Genomic DNA, 17,233 nt, shown 5'->3' on the forward strand with positions numbered 1-17,233 from the left:
ACACCGTAGCAAGTACTGTGTTCCCTTTTTGAAGTCATCTCGTTTTTACTGTACATTTCTTACTACATTGGTCTTTGTTTATGCTGTGCTTCCTATGACATAAAAAGCTAGAAGCTCTTTGGAAATACTCGCCAAACAGTGAATAAGAAAAATATTTTATCTGCATTTGTTTAATAATGATATCCTTATCATAATGAGTTGTGAATGAATTTTTTAGAAATAAACGTTTATATCTCAGTGTTATTGTTACCACCAAGCATTCAGGTTTAGGTATCAGGCAGCATTCAGTATTTTTTCCTTTTCAAAAATAGCAAAGCAGAGATACATTAAGGCTATTGTCTCTTTGGTGGAAACAGTAATTAAAGGTAGATTCTTTTCTTATGAGACTTGGGACTGTGAGCTATAGAGTTCTGGCTTAGAGAGGATCTTCCAAGCGGCCAGTGGTTTGTGTGTTGAGCGTAGCATTTCTGCCACTCCTGTTTTAGGCTTACCAATGGGAGAGGACAGGCAGGGATATTAGTAACTGCAACAAAAATGAAATCTTTCTTTGACTTTAAACCTGAGCTCAACAGATACCGTCACTGGATCCCAGGGCCTTTTCTCACACTTACTTTTGCACAGAAGAGGACCAAGGAGAATCCCTGAAGGAGGACATGGGACCCTCACACTCCCCTCACCATCACTACACACACAGAGTAGGTTCATTGGCTTTTGTCACAGAAAGCATTTCAGGACGCCTGAGAGCCATAGGCAGATTTATTATGCAGAAGCAAAGAAAAATACAGAGGGTGTGTGCTTGAGGGTGAAGCACATCATGGTCTAGGGGTGGGGATATTTATGTGGTGTGGGAATATCCTCCAGGCGGATGACCTGGGATGTTTATTTCTTGAGTGATTTCTCATTTACTGAGTGTCTGTCTCCTTAAGGTCAGGTTGCTCAGTGGGCTAAAGATTAGCTTTATAACAAGATTAAATTGCAAATCATTTGCATGTGTTTGAAGTTTGGAGCTGTGATACCCAGTTAATAGTACAGTACTGTTACTCTGAGGGTGGAAGTCCTTGGAATGTATGGATTTATAGTACCAGATGAAAAACAGGCCCAATTTATGGACTTACTGTATGGTTAAGACTCTTAGGAATTTAGAAGTGAAAGAAAAACAACCACAGGAGTGAATAGAGCTTTGTAACCAGGAGTAACTGTCCTGAAGTTGCAGTTTTCTTTTTCTGTTTCTAAAAATTTTTATTTACTTTTTATTCTGCTGTACTAGGAATTGAACCCAGGGCTTCAAGCATGCTAGGCAAGCACTTTACCACTTTACCACTGAGCTACATCCCCAACCCTGTACTATTTTTTTATTTCAATGTAATAAAATTAGATATTACTAAGGAAAATATTATTTTTAAACAGTCTTCTATGAAAAAATAAAGCAAAATTTCGTAACAAATTAAAGAATAACATTGAATGCACTGTGTACCATAATCTTAAAAGAATGGCTGAAACATTAGAGTACAAATCATAGAAAAGACTTTTAACAAAAAAGCAAATAGGTAATAGCACAAAACATTTTTTTCAATGAACTAAGAGGACCTAGTGGTATAAGTGAAACAAATTAGCATGTATATTGAAATACTTTTGAAGCCACAAAATATATAATTTGGGGAATTATTAGAACTCCCTACTTCCTTTTTCTCTATCTTTTTTCCCCATGTTTTCTTTAACATTTAATAGAAACTATGTACAGTAAATTTTTACTGTATTTTGCGTAAGATAGCCACTGCAGAAATTTACATAGAAGGAAGACAGATGGTTAAGGAGGGCCCAGTCCTGTGGGACATTTTCTCAGGGCACGAAAGTCAGAGTTTAGTTGGGGGAAAAAGGTTCAGACTGGCTGCAGTTTTCTTAAAAGCATGATTTTAAAATGACAGTTTCTCTTTTCTACCTATCTTTATTCTACCTCACTCCGACAGCTCCCAGATACACAGAGACCCTCCATGGTGACTATTAATGCTGTCCTCTTGCTACCTGGCCATCTCTGCCCCCTCCCTTGCTTCCAAAGGCTCTCTCACCTTGACATTGTTGGGGTTTTGTTTCCCTGTAGTGGATGAACGTGGTGGTAGTACAGCATTGCTGGGAGAAAGGGTTTTCAGCTAACCCTGGGATGGGTTTTTAATAAATCTCCAGAGACTACATTGGCTTGTTTTGAGACTTCATGAACAAAACCCTGATCACACAAGAACTATTACAAAGAATCAACAACTGGGATCTTGTGAAAATGCTTTTGCACAGCTATAGAAATCAACAGAGTGAAGAGACAACCAATAGAGTGGGAAAACTTATGAAAAAAATGTTCAACATCTCTGGTCATTCGAGAGATGCAAATGAAAACAACGCTGAGATTCCATCTCACCACAGAAAGAATGGCTATCAGCAAGGAATCAACGAGTAACATGTTGGTGGGGTTGAGGAAAAAGGAGTCCTTCTCCACTGTTGGTGGGAGTAGACTGGTGCAACTATTCTGGAAATCAGTGTGGAGATTCCTCAAAAAACTAACACTAGAGGTTCCATTTGACCCAGCTCTCCCCTTTCTTGATATCTTCCCAAAAGAATCAATAGCATCATACCACAGTGATATATGTACACCCGTGTTTATAGCAACACAATTTGTTATAGCTAAATCTTGGAAACAACCCAAATGTCCATCAACGGACAAGTGGATAACGATATTTTTTTACCTAATGGAGTACTACTCAGCCATAAGGAATGATAAATGAGACATTGTTAGCTAAATGGATGTACCTTGAGACTATACTCTTTAAGTGAAATAAGTCAGACACATGTAAATATTGCATTCTCCCTCTGGTGTGAGAAACAAAGTATAAATAAGGGCCCAAGTGTATAATATTGTGAAATAGGAAGAAATTGTTCAAAAGGGGAGGGGAACTGGGGGAGGGGAGGGGGAAAGGAAGGAAGGGAAAATAAAAAAAGAGGATGAAATGGAAACTTTGTAAATGAGGGGAAGGGGTTGGAGGGGAAGGGGAAGGGAAAGGGAAAAAGAAATCAAGATATATGATGTACAGGTATAAATTCCCTATGATGAATATGATCATTATGTATATCTAAGTTGTACCAAAAATTAATTTTAAAAATCTATTAGTTGAAGAATTAAATCCATTTACACTCAAAGTTATTGACAAGGAGCCACTCCTGTCATACAACTAATTTTCCTCTTGTGTATCCATGCGCCTTTCTTGTTCATCTTCATGGTTTGTTAGTTTTCTATGTAGTTTTTTTTTTAATGTCTCTAATGAGTTTTATTCTTTATTACCTATTTGCTTGTAGTGCAGGACTTTTTTTTTTTTCCTGTACTGGGGATCAAACTCAGGACCTTGGGCTTGTGAGGCAGGCGTGGCGTCCCCGAGCTAAATCCCCGGTGTGCAGGATTTCTTATGCTATTTTGTAAGACTGGTCTGGTGGCGGTGAATTTTCTCAATTTCTGCTTGTGGGAAAGACTTTATTTCTCCTTCATTTCTGAAGAATAGATCTCTGGTGGGTATGCTATTCCTATTTGATAGGGGTTTTTTTTTTTTTCTTTCGGGACTTGGAATATATCATCTCATTCCAGCCTGTAAAGTTTCTGCTGAGAAATTTGCTGTTAGTCTAATGGGGATTTCCTTACATGTGACTTGATGTTTTTCTCTTGCTGGCTTTAGAATTCTCTTTGTCTTATATTCTTGATAGGCTGACTATAATATTCCTTAAAGAGGACCTTTTTTGCTGAATGTATTTGAGATCTTTTGAGTTTCCTGGACCTGGATATACAATCTTTCCCAGGATTTGGAAAGTTTTCAGCCATTGTTTTATTAGATTCTTTAATGCCTTTTCCTTTTCTCCTTCTGGCATTCACATATTGCAAGTGTTTGTTAAATGGCGTTGAGTCTCAAAATGAACCAACTTTCCTCTCTCCCTCTCCTTCCTCTCTTCCTCTCTCCCTCTCCTTCCTCTCTTCCTCTCTTTCTTTTTCTCCTGAGTTATCTCAAAAGACCGGTCTTCAAGCTCAGAAATTCTTTCGTTTGCTTGGCCGAGTCTGTTGTTGTCTGAATTTATTTTTTTCCCCAGATTCCTACCTGATTTAATAAGAGATTTTATCTAGAAACAGTGATTGTGAACCTGCAGAAGCACAGTGCCCACACAGGGTGCAGACAAGTGGATTACAGGGCCCTACTTCCTGGGCGCTCCCTTCCGAGTGCAGGGCTGCAGGCCCCTTCTTACTCCCTGGCAGGGGTCTCTGCTGTCCCCACAGGGATGCCCCCGTCCTGGCTCTGCTTCTTCCCTATGTCTTGGGCGAATCCCTCTCCTGCATCTCAATTCATCTTCATTCCTTCTAGGAAACCTGACAAACTCAGAGTGACCACTGTGCTTTCTGTCATCATCTGAGTGGCATTCTGGTGTTTCAGGTCCTTGGATTCTTCTCTCCATGTCTTTCTGCTCTTTGTCATTGTCATCCTGGGACATCTCCCTCTGCACCCCTGTTGGGCTCTCTGAAGGCCTGGCTCTCACGAAGGTGCAGGGGGCACAGGTTTCTTGTTTTCCATCTCTAATGCTGACTTCCTCGCCTCTTTCTTTTTGTTTTTCTGTGTCTGGTTCCTCTTCCTTTTCTGGTTTCTTAAGAAGCTTTATTCTCACTTCTGTTTCAATAGTTGTCTTTTGTTTATCTGCCTCTTTCCTCCTGTATCTTTCTTCTCTTTTTCTTTTTTCTTCCTCCTGCAAGCATTTCTTTTCTAACTCCCTTCTCCTTCATTCTTCTCACTTCTCTTCTCAAATTCTCTGCTTTTCTAATTTTCTGTTTTTAATATATTCCAAAAGAGGTGTGGTTCTTCTAGCAACAAGTTCTCTTGTCTTTGCCTCTATCTGTCCCAGAAGAGTTTCAGGGTTGGCACTGGTTCTCTTCTTCCATGCTGTAAGTTTCTAAAAACTGTTTATACTCTGGATCGTCTTTGATGCTCCCCGTCTTGGTGTCTCTCTTCTTCAGCTTCCTCCTGACTATCTTCTGGAATGGGGCAAACTCTGCCACAGCAGGATACTCCAGGCCTTTACTGCTCATGAAGACATATCCATCAAAACGATCTCTGAACAGAAGGATGTCATCAGGATTCCTAAAATTAATGTATGCTCTTGAGTAGAGATGAGGATAAAGGCTGTGGTCCACGCTGGCCACCTTGAAGTAGTCGTGAGCAGGCAGCAGACTCAGCTGCTCCTCCAGCTGCTCCTTCTTGAGGCGGGGGGGGGGGCACCGTAGGACCACCTGGGGCAAAACCGGCTAGTCACCCAGCCCACCTTCTGAACTTATTTTTTAGGTCACTTACTGAATTCTTCAGCTCCAAGATTTCTGTTTAGTTCTTTTCAGTGATCTCCATCTCTTTGTTAAATTTCACATTCATATTATGAATTTTTTTCTAATTTTATTGAATTCCTGTGTATCATTGAATTTCTTTAAAATCATTATTTGAACTATTTTTCAGGCAATCTGTCAAGTTCTCTTTCTTTGGGACCTGTTACTACAGAGTTGCTGTGCTCCTTTGGTCTTGTTACCTTGCTTTTCTATGCTCTGTGTCCCTCTGTCAGTGTTTGCACATCTGGTGGATCAGCTGTCCCCATCAGTGTTACAGGGTGGCTTTTGCAGTAAGAGACTTTCTCCTGGAGATGTGTCCTCAGATAACAGTTGGGCACACTGCCTTGACTTTTGCTCCAGATAGACACAGTAGTGTCTCGTCCACTTAGCTTTTCAGCTCTGGGTAGTGTGGGCACTGCCTGCGGGTGTCTCAGTGGCCTGTGCTGCTGGGTGTGTGGGATTGCCTTGCCAGCTAGGGTGCAGCCCTCTTAGGCAGGCCGGGTTTGTTAGTGGCTCAGGGCACTTATGGTGCATCTGGTTATGGGTGTGGGGCCCCTGTCAGTTTCCAAGGGCTTTGCAGGGGTGGGGCTGCTCTGGAAGGCCCAGGCAGGTGCAGTCTGTCAGCGTCTGAGGATGATGTGGGGCCAGGCTGCCCTGGTGGCCAGAGCAGGCTCTTCTCAACATCTGAGGGTTATGCAGATCCCTCTGGAGGGCCTTGGGTGGACTGCCCCGCTGCTTCCTGGGACAAGGGTGGTTGAGCAAGGTTGCCTGGCTGCTTCTTGTGGCTGTGGGAAGGTGAGAGTTTGGGAGGCTCTGCCTGGCAGCTGTCCAGGGCCCGGGCAGTGGAGGCACTTGCAGAAGGCCACCAATTGCTCCCAGAGCTGTGAGACAGTAAGCAGTTGGGGCCATCGAGCCAGTGTGTATGGCCAGGTTAGCTGAGATGCTGGGTCAGCTGCCTATCTGTTTCACAGGACCCAGTGGGCAGAGTCACAGGCAGGTGCCGTGCAGACAACCGTTGGGAGGACTGGACTGGGGAGGGTGTAACCCAGGCTGGCCTCTGGGGCAGTGTGGCAATGAGGATTCTTATAGCTTCCCTCTGGGGTAAGGACTGGGAGGCTGCAGGCTTCTCCCGAAGCAAATACTCAGGTGTCTGTGGCACTCAAGGGAGCTCCAGAGGCCTCCTACTAACCTCTACCCTGCAGTCCTCTGCGTCCAAGGTTGATCTCAGCTGGAGAAATGGTGGGGTAGCTGCTGTGTGTTTAGTTCTTCTGTATAAATTCACTGTGTGTCTCTGTGCTCTGCAGCCTCTGCCACGCCTCCACTTTACTGTCACTGTCCTCAAATACACCAGTAGAATATTGTTTTTGTTTGTTTGGGTCTTTGTTGTGAAGACGTGCACCAGGTACCATTAGCACCATCTTGCTGACATCTATCATCATGTTTCCCGCTTTGTTTCACTGAGATTTGGGGATGGAGCCTGGGAATTTCCTGTCACTAGCTGTGGAAGGGTCTTCATTCCTGCTATGAAGTTAAGGTTGCAGATTTTTTTAAGTTGCTGCTTCAATGTAGAATATTTAGTTGACAGATCAGTTATTTTATAACATCTCTTCAGAGATCTAAGCACAGAACTTTTTCAGAAAGGTTAGCCGAATAATAACATTGTAATGAAAATACCTGGTTACCAAGAGGTAAAAACAACTCCCTTGGCTAAGTCAGAGCCCCTAGTATGTGACCAAGAGTAGCAATAGGGTGGACTAGGTTATGATGCAATAACCAACCACTCAACAGTCCCAGGCTTAGTGATATGAGCGGATTGCTCCACTGCTCATCCACACTGTATGACTCAGACAGGTCAGGTCATGGGTCCTTTCCATGTCATCTTCACTCCAGGACCTGGCCCAGTGAGCAGACCTCTCTGGGATGTTGCTCATCACAGGGAAAGGGACAGAGAGAGAGAGATGGTGAGTGACAAGCTGGCCCTTCATGCGTCTGCCCACCAAAGTAAGACACAGGCCATCCTGAGCTCGGCAGGGCAGTGAAGCATAATTGGGGCTGTGACTATCTTCAACGATAACAGAACTTTAATTTTAGGTGCCCATGGAAACTCCAGTGTGCAGGCCAGGCATCTCTTCAGCCCACAACAGTGCCACAGCTTCCAAAACCTTCACGGTTCTTCAGCAAAGGATGAGAATAGTTGAGGAACAGACCAGCTCCCTGAGGGATGACCTAATAATGCTGGACTGTGGGGACAGAAGGTAACACAGAAAAAGGAACCAGTCACTGTACGGTGAAGAGTTTTGTTCCACTGCTTAGGGATAAGAAGTCACAGTGGTTTGGCAGATGAGTTAGGGATGTAGGAAAGCACTGAAGATCTTGAACATTAGTTAGAAAATATTTGAGATAGACTTGATATCTGTGATAGTGACCGCCGCTAGTCCTCTGTACAGTTATTTAGAATTAATTAGGTATGAAGATGTAAATATTCTGTAGACCTTCAACATGGGATTAAAAAACAAGTGCAATTTGTCATATAATTAAACATTTTTGGTTCTTATTTTAAAATGTTGTCATGCCATTAATTTGGTCTTCACTTTTTCTCCCATGTTTATTTTAAACTAAAAGACAGACTTCAAACCTTTAAGGATTCCACAATTAGAGTGAAGTACTCAGAAGAGAATTGTTTCTTCCCCTGGCATTGCTGAAGAGTTGTTGACTTTAAACGTTGGGCTGGCTGGGGCCTGAGGGATCCGGGTGCTTACATAGTGATACGGAATTTACTGGTACATTTTTAAAAATCAATTTCCTGAATGCCTCATTAAGACATAATATTAACACTGTTCAGTTGTTATTAGAATATAGAATAAATAACTTTAGCATTTAAAGATTAGATTTGGTAAGCCGGGCATGGTGGCACATGCCTGTAATCCCAGCACTTGGGAGGCTGAGGCAGGAGGATCTCTGCATTTTTAAGGCCAGCCTGGGCTACATAGTGAGATGCTGTCTCAGAAAACCAAATAAAAAATTTTAAAAAGAAATAAAAAAGAAATTTGATGCAAATGTTGGGTCTGTTGGTAAAACAATAAGAATGTTTGACTTTGTTTTAAAATTCTCTTGAAAACGTGCATATGTTGCCTCTATACTAACTTTAATTCTTAGTTCACCATTACAGAATTGATATTTAACATGTTGTGACTACGGAAGAAAGTTTACAAAAAGTCCACCCTAATGTAAACACCACTGTGAAGTCAGTGATTTTCGGCCGCCCCCACTGGACCCCGCTCTACCCATTAGTGCTGTGTTAGAACTAGGAGGGGCAGATACACATTTGTTAATGAAGGCTTCAAATTTTTAGTTTTATTTTTAATTGACAAATAATTGTATGGATTTGTGGATATTTTAAATGAAACAGTCTGGCAACCAGCTCAGCTGGTAACTACTGTTTGACTTGGCCCAGACAGAAGAGCCCCAGGGAGGGGTCGGCCTCCCACTGGGGGACTGGACACATCCTGGCCTCGTGTGAAAGTTGGAGTGTTTTTGGTACTTACCCTGGGGCCACACACACAGGCAGAGACAGCCTGAGGCCTGGGGCCACTCTCTCTCTTGGGCTCCAGGACGATCCTCTTGGGTTTCCTGTGGGAAGCTTTCTCTTCTGGGTCTAAAGCAAGGAGGTCCTCCTTTGATGGAGAGGTGGTCACATTTATGAACTCATGGGAAAATGTGACCATTTAAAGGAAGCAGCAGGAAAGCAGGAGCTTAGACTGTTAGACAGAAAAGGTACCTCGGGTTTTCATCTCTAGCCCCAGCTGGAGCCTTTCCCATAGGGCAGAAGATTAGAAACTGCCAGGTGTGGCTGAGCACTGCTCCTGGTATGAGAAAATTAAACTTACATTTAAAATGGTTGCTGGGACAATAGAAAATCATAAGCCTTGACCACACACAATGGGGTATACTGATGTCATGATACACATATACATTGTGGAATGATTAAGTCAAGATAATTAACATATCTACACCCCCACATACTCAATTCTGTGGTAAAACCATTTAAAATCTCTTTTAGCAATTTAAAAATACTGTATACTATATATAATAACTATAGCCACCATATTGCACAATGGACTATTAAAACTTATTCCTCTATTCCAATAAAAAATAATTCAGCCTGAGGGGCTAGGCATGGAACTCAGTAATAGTGTTGCCTAGCATGCCTGAGGTCCTATCTCAGGTGTATCCCAGGACTAGAAGGAAGGAATAGAGGGAGGGAGAAAAGGAGGGAGAGAGAGAGGGAAGGAGGGAGGGTGGAGTGAAGGAAGGACAGAAGGAAAGGAAGGAATTCCTCCTAACTGAAGATTTGTACCCTTTGACTAATATCTCCCCTTCCCTATCAACAGCCCCCATCCAGCCTCTGATACTCAATTCTATTTGAGTTGACTTCTTAAAATCCCACATAAAAGTGAAATCATGTGGTATATTTGTCTTTCTGTTCCTGGCTTATTTTGCTTAGCATAATGTCTTCTGGATTTATCCATGCTGTCACAAATGACAAAATTTCATCTTTTTGTGGCTAAGTAGTACTCTATGTGCGTTGTCTCTGTGCACTTTCTTTATCCATTCATCCATTGGTGAGCACTTGTTTCCATGTCTTACTGCTATGATAACTACTGTGCAATGAACATGGAGTACACACAGCTAATCAGTTTTGAGTTGACTCTTTTATAAGGGTCCAGTCCTTTTGCATATGGATAACCAGTTTTCTTAGCATCATTTAATGAAGAGATTGTCCTTTCATCACTGTGTGTTCTTGCACCTTTGTTGAAAATCAGTTGAATATAAACACATAGGTTTATTTCTGGGGTGTCCATCGTATTCTACCAGGTGATGTATCTTTTTATGCCAGTACCATGCTATTTTGATTACTATAGCTTTATGATATAGTTTGAAATCAGGTAGTGTGATGTTTTTAGCTGTGTTTTTGCTCTAGATTGCTTTGGCTATCAAGGGTCTTTTTCTTTTTTTTTTTTTTTGGTACTGGAGATCAAACTTAGGACCTTGCACCTGCGAGGCAGGTGCCAGAACCACTGAGCTAAATCCTTGGCATGAGGGTCTTTTGTTACTCATATGAATTTTAGGATTTTTTTTTTTAATCTGTGAAATATACTATTGGAATTTGAATAGGGATTGCATTGACTGTGGATTGCTTTGGGTAGGGTGGACATTTTAACAATTTTAGTTCTGCCAGTCATAATCCTAGGATATCTTTCCACTTATTTGTGTCATCCTTAATTTCTTTCATTAATGTTTTGTAGTTTTAGAGTACAGATCTTTTATCTCCTTGGTTAAATTTATTCCTATTTTTTTTCATTCTATAGCATGTGGGACTTGTTTTCCTAGTTTCTTTTTCAAGTAGTTTAATGTTGATTTATAGAAATGTAACTGAGTTTTGTATGTCAATATTTTATTTTTGTATATTAATTTTTATCTTGCCTCTTTACTGAATTTATTAGTTTGGGGAGGGGAGTCTTCAGTGTTTTCTGCATATAATATGTCTTAGAAGCCAGGTGTGGTGGCACACACCTGTAATCCCAGCACTCGGGAGGCTGAGGGAAGAGGATCGCTATGAGTTTGAGGCCAACCTGGGCTACCATAGCGAGACCCTGTCTCAAAAAAAAAAAAAAAAAATCTTGTCTTTAGCAAGATAGGACAGTTGCACTTCTTTCTTTCTGACCTGGATGCCTTTCATTTCTTTTCTGTGCTGATGCCCTGGCTAGGACCTTCAGCGTTAGGGTGAACAGTAAGATGTGAATAGGCACATTTGCCTCATTCCTGATCTTAGAGCAAAAGCTTTGAACTTTGCACCATAGACATACCAGCTGTGGGCTTGTGTGAGGAGCATTCCTTCTCTTTATAATTTGTGGGCAGTTTTTATCATGAAAGGATGTTGGATTTTATCAGATGCTTTTTCTGCTGACAATTGAGCTGGCTGCCCTGACCAGGGAGTTAACTGATCTAACAAACATTAGACCTCTGACAGCCTGAAGAGGTCAGAGCAGCTCTCCCCAGATCTCTTTCCAGCTCGTTCCACTGCTGACTAGAAGCTGTCTGTAGCAGCAGTTGACCAACTACACTGGCAAGCTTCTTCTGGGAAGGAACTGGGAGCTTTGAGCATTAGCGTGCTCTGTGCTTTGATCTTGGCTGTTCAGCTCCTGGAAGTGAGTGTGTGCCTGAAATAAAACTGCCAGTTTGTTCTGTGCTCTAGGGAGATGTCTGTTCCTAATCCATTCTTAGAGCTAGGCCCCTCGAGGAGAAGTTGGCATTGGAGTTTCTCCCCAGTGGTGTGGTACAGCGTCCCAGGAGGCATTTGTGCCTGCTTATGCCTCACCTTTTCCTACCCACTTGATGGGGATATTTTTTCAGTCAACCACTGTGTCTCACAACTCATTTCTGACTTTCAGAGGGAGCTAGTTTGTGTGTGGATGTTTATTTGGTGTATCTGTGGATCATGGAGAGTGAGCCTTTTCCACCAGGTTGTTGATGCAATTGTCAAATTCTTCTTATTACAAAAGCTACACAGACTCGGTGGCTGGGGTCACCACAGTGAAATTGCATTTCATAACACTGATCTTTGGGGTCTTTTTCCAGAGGTCATTTGGAAGCTCCAAACTATTTAGAAGACCCTGCCAACCAGAAAGTCCTTTGTCCTATCCAGAGTGAGCTAATCTGTCCAGGAAAAACAGATGTTTTATGGCAGAACTGTGAGTTTCTGGTGAATTAAATGTGCCATCTGGAAAGCCTCATCCAGTCCTTGAAGATGAACATCTTCTGCCTGCAAATGGAGAAGGACTTGAATCCACAGAAAACAGGTATAGGGAAAAGAGTCCCCGGAAGTTTGGTCCTGTGTGAGTGCTCAATGAATTATAATTCTTGCCCTTTGCCCTCCTTTCTCCTGCCTACTGCTGCTCCTGTGATGTCTGGTAGCTTTTCTGAAGGATCGACTGAATATAATACAGGAGGAGCATTCCAAAGACCTGAAGTTGTTGCATCTTGAAGTGATGAACTTGTGCCAGCAACTGAGAGATGTAAAAGAGGGGGAGGACAAGGCTCAAGATGAAGTGCAAAGAATGACTGCTACTCTGGAAATCGCCTCGGAGACAAAGGTTTGAGTGTAGAGTTGTAGAGTACAAACTTCTGGGGGCAGTTAGCCCATAAGACCGACTTTCAGAAATAGGTGCAGTGAGGGCTCCTGGCATTGACATTTATCTGCATTGATATTGCAGAGCACTGTGTGCTGTCAGCCATTAATTGTTTAGTGTCCTTTCCCTGGACGGGGGCAGTGCGCCCGGAGGTACAAGGTAGAGTCCGTATTCCCTTACGCTTATATGCTGTTTGGAAGAATGAGGGGAAGAATGATAAATAGGAAAAAGTAAGAGTGTAGAAAATGTTCCAGGAGTAAAGGACAAGAAGTGGGTGTTGAAGAATAAGGGCCTTGTGTTGAGGGCATTGGATGGGGGAAGATGCCCTCTGTGATATGGAAGGGAGGAGGTGGGACTTGGGCTGGACGTTTAGGAAATAAAGTGGAGAGGTAAGGACATCTCAAGGAGCACCACAGGGGCAGCGGAAAGTAAAGAGGTACTGGGAAAAGAGACCGCTTTTCCCCCGTGGACCATGTTATTGAGCATGTTATTTTGCAAGGCCTTCTGAAGTAGGGTGGCATGGTAATTCCAGAGAAAGGACTTGTTTTTCCAGTAGAGTACTGGAGCTCAGAGGTCATTTGTCCAAGATCACCACCTGCCTCCTTCCTGTAACCCAGGTTGGAACCTTCAGTTTTCCCACTGGTGTGGTCAGAGCGAGATTGTGTAAACCAGCCTGACAAGAGTGAGTGAGACAGAGCTGACCCTTGATACAGAAGTGACCAAGTGTGAATGTTGGGGAAACAGACGTGATGGTGTTGGAGCGCTGTCTGTGAGGAGAGGGGTTGGGGTCACAAGGGGGCCAAATGGGGTCTGCCCTAGGACTGTGGGGATGTGAAAGGAAAGGGGTGTTTTATGAAGAAAGCTGGATGGGGACTGAGAATGGGAAAGCAATGCGGTGGGCTTACATCTGGGATTGCAGTGTCATTAATAACAAAGAGGAGAGAATAGGTAATGAGAACCGCGGTCATCCTCAGCTTCTCAGCATAACTAGTGTAAGTGAGGAGAAACAGTTCTTTAAAACATAGGAAAGTACCCTATAAGAAAAATATCTATCATTTACTACCTTGTCCTCTGATTATTGAGTTTTGCATGGGAAGTGGATATGATTAATCAGGATTTATGATCCAAGGGGTGAAATGATAGGAGCCATTAATCAAAGGAATAAAATGACTCTCTTTAAAACCATCTCATTGTAGTATTAATTCAAACAATAATAAGGAATATTTGTAACCAAATGGAAACAGCTTTATCGGTTGCCAAAAGAAAGCCTAGATTTGAACTGATATACCTAGACAATTTCTTCCTGTCATTTTAGCTCAGTTAGAACTTCTTCTTCTATTTTTAGAAGAATGCAGCTATGATTGAAGAGGAGTTAAAGACTACCAAACATAAAATGAACCTTAAAATTCAGGAGGTAAGACAAGAGAATGCTAGACGGTTGAGGGGGCATTGGAACTGAAGAAGGAAAATAAGGAAGGGAATGGAATCAATATGAGAAAATGGAGAAATGGAAACAAAGTCTTCGTAAATAGGGAGGAGTGGAGGGGTTGAAGGGAGGGCAGGGGAAGGGGGAAAAATAAGAACCAAGATGAGTATGTTAAGCTGCAAACCTCCCAGTGATGAATGTCATTGTATTGTACACCTAAAATGGACCAATAAAATTAATAATTAAAAAGGGTAACAGAAGAGAACCAGGAGAGTTCTCTGAAGGACGAAATATATGACTACACAGTAGGAAGACTAAAAGTATGGCATGTGTGATTCAAGTGAAAATACCCACTCTTACATTAAAGACTTCCTTTTTCCCGGATATTGCCGTAAAACCAGAGGTAAGACAAAGGCCCCCAAGCCAGCTGGAAATCACAGTCATGTCCAGTTGCCCTTATCCATGTGGTTGCTCGCCACAGTTAAGCGGGCACCTTCAGTGGAGGCCTTTTAATGTAAAACTGTTTAAAATGAAAAGTGTTTGGTGAGCCTGCTCATCTCCTTTTACCTTAGACCTTCATTTCAGCCTAGGTTTTGGAGTTAGGAGGTGAGTGGCTGCAAGAAGCTGCTGTACTAAAAAGCGGCAGCGGAAAACAGCATCAGAGCAGCTGCTCACTCTGCGTGTCTGACAGCTGCCCAGACACCAGTGTTCCGGGCGGAGTCGTAACTAACATCCGTCCAAACCAAGATGCCAAATTATGTTCAGAAGACTTTTTTTATAAGCCAGAGAAGTACACATGCTTCTTAGATTTTTCATGAAAAACTTTTTAAAATTTTAATTGTAGTGATTAAGGTGGTAAACATTGGTATCTGGAAAATTCTTTTATGTAGAGAAATTTACTTGCTGTTAATTTAATAAAAGCATAATTGTTGATAGAACATTTAAATATTTCAGATATGTTTATGGACTGCCCTTTAGAGAAGTTTTAGGTTTATAGAAAAATTGTGGAGCAAACAGACTTCCCAGGTACCCCTTCTGTTAACGATGCTTTAGAAATAAATACCTCAGTAGTGTAATTATCAAAGTTTCTTCCTGTGAACACTTTGTATGTGTGATTATACATGAAAGAGGCAAATGCTTCTTTTCAAGTTACCATTTTTTTAAAAGCTATATTCTTTAACACTTATAAGAATGATAAAAAAAATTCAAAACAGTGAAATATTTAATGGCTGATTTATAAACTGAACACATTTGACAGTGAGGCCGCTACAGTACAAATTAGGTGGTTTTGTAAGAACTCTGAAACCTCCAGGAACAAATTATATCTTGATCATATTCTACTGCAAACTTAATTCAGAGCTTAGAAAAGTGCATTGAGATGCTCCTTACGATGCAGTAATTATAATCTGATACACAAACTTGAGAAAAACATAGCACAAATGAAAACTCTCTTAGATACAATTTTAATACTATACTTGTCATTGGAAGAAAAGGAATTTCTAAGCTTGAAGAAGCAAAATTATATACAGCTCAATAGATTTGACCACATGAAAACTTAAAACTTATATATGTAAAAAGCAAAACTAGTATTTTAAAAAGTAGGCAAAAGTTAATCATTTTCCCTTTTAAAGAATTTAAAACCTGACTTTTAAAAAGACCTAAAAACAATGGGTAAAGAATAAAAGCATTGACAGTTCATAAAGAAGTGAAGACCTAATTACCGTATTAGGAGATGTTTAATCTCACTAGAAACCAAAGAAATGCGGAAATATTAAGGTGTCATTTTTCATTTATTAGGAATGATTTAAGGGAATGACAATACATAGTGCTGTGAGATTTATTTAAATACTATTGATAGGAAGTTAATGTTGCAAAGAAAATTACAATGTTTCAGCAGTACCTTTAACCTAGTAAATTCTTCTTATAGGAATTTATCCTAAGGAAATAACCAGAAAATTAATAAAAGATTTATTCATAAGCATGTTCAGCAGAATAGTATTTTAGAAAGGTGAAAAACTGGAAAAACCTCCATGTTCGGTATCAGTGATATTGTTAAGAAAATCAGAGTATTTTCAAAATGAGCCATCTTGTAACATTTCATACCAGTACATCTTTTACCTCTTTCAATTTTTAAAGCCTATTTTAATTATTAAATATATCATCAATAGAGGAAACACATATTAAAAGTATGCCCAATAATTATAAATATGTCCTTATGTCATCTTCCTTGAGTTTTAAAAATATAATTTCTTTCACCTAAACATGACTTTATCAAAGAAATAGCACTCTCATCAATTCCTATTTTAATCTAGAAGGGATTTCTCATAATGAAACTCTTAACCTTTATATTTTTATCTAGTTCATTTTATAGTCATTTATTGATAAAAATGAGGTCATTGTACACCTGGAATAGGAAAAAATATATTTTGCTACTTGACCCACCACTCAGCACTTCTGACTCTGGATGTGTGGGGATTTCTCTCCACACCAAGCGTTCTCGCCCCCAGTAGGGAGCAGCTGGGTCTGCTGTAACTAATGGATCCTGACACCCTCTCTGACGCCCTCTGGCTGGGGGTGAGGTCAGATCCCGTGGTCAAGGGCTCCCTCCCCACCTTCACTTCTGATGCCAGCTGCACCTTGGGCTGTGACCTGTGTGTTAGATCGGGGTCCCATGACCACCCCCTGGGTTCAGTTCGCTAGAGTGGTTCACAGAACTCAGGGCAACTTTTTCGTATGTTTTCATCTGAATTACACCATTGAGAATGTGTTGCTTTCCAGCTGCCTTGGATTTGATTTTGGGGGGTGCATATTAGTGATACAAAAAATGAATTTCATTGTGGTTATTGGTACATGGAGATAATTTGCTAGATTAATTTCATCCCTGTTACCTCCCTTTTTCTTTGCTCGCCTTCCCCCAGTCCTTTTCCCCATCTCTCAAAATCTGCCTTCGTATTTTCAGGGAAAGTCTTCCCTTACATTTACCTAATTATTTTAAGGGTACCCACTGAGCACCTTACATCTGAATGTCCAAACTTTGCAGTACTCCAAAATCTTAAATTTATTGAGCATTATGGAGGTGGTCAATATATTTCAGATTTCCGGGAACTGCATAGGAGGATATTTAATTCACAGCCTCTGCACATAATAAAATCCAAAACACTGCAGTCTGAAACACTCTTTGTCCTAAGCATTTCAGTAAGAGTCCATCTGTGTTACAAAAGACAGGCC

General features: G+C 41.2%; 1 protein-coding gene and 1 pseudogene across 1 annotated transcript in view; one reads left to right on the top strand and one right to left on the bottom strand.

Annotated features, from left to right (window-relative positions):
• Positions 1-4,165: 4,165 nt before the first annotated feature.
• Positions 4,166-6,828, bottom strand: LOC101697104 (regulator of nonsense transcripts 3A-like; annotated as a pseudogene).
• The window catches only part of Ccdc150 (coiled-coil domain containing 150), a 64,377-nt gene continuing 52,671 nt past the window's right edge, over positions 5,528-17,233 (top strand). Inside the window, 4 exon segments of the mRNA XM_087202677.1 lie at positions 5,528-7,644; positions 12,029-12,249; positions 12,365-12,543; positions 13,925-13,993. Coding sequence (XP_087058803.1) covers positions 7,487-7,644; positions 12,029-12,249; positions 12,365-12,543; positions 13,925-13,993 — 627 coding nt within the window. The 5' untranslated portion in view covers positions 5,528-7,486.

The sequence above is a fragment of the Heterocephalus glaber genome, unplaced genomic scaffold (genome assembly GCF_053883595.1).
Source record: "Heterocephalus glaber isolate CG9 unplaced genomic scaffold, H.glaber_assembly_v1.0 deba00001779, whole genome shotgun sequence".
NCBI lineage: Eukaryota > Metazoa > Chordata > Mammalia > Rodentia > Bathyergidae > Heterocephalus > Heterocephalus glaber.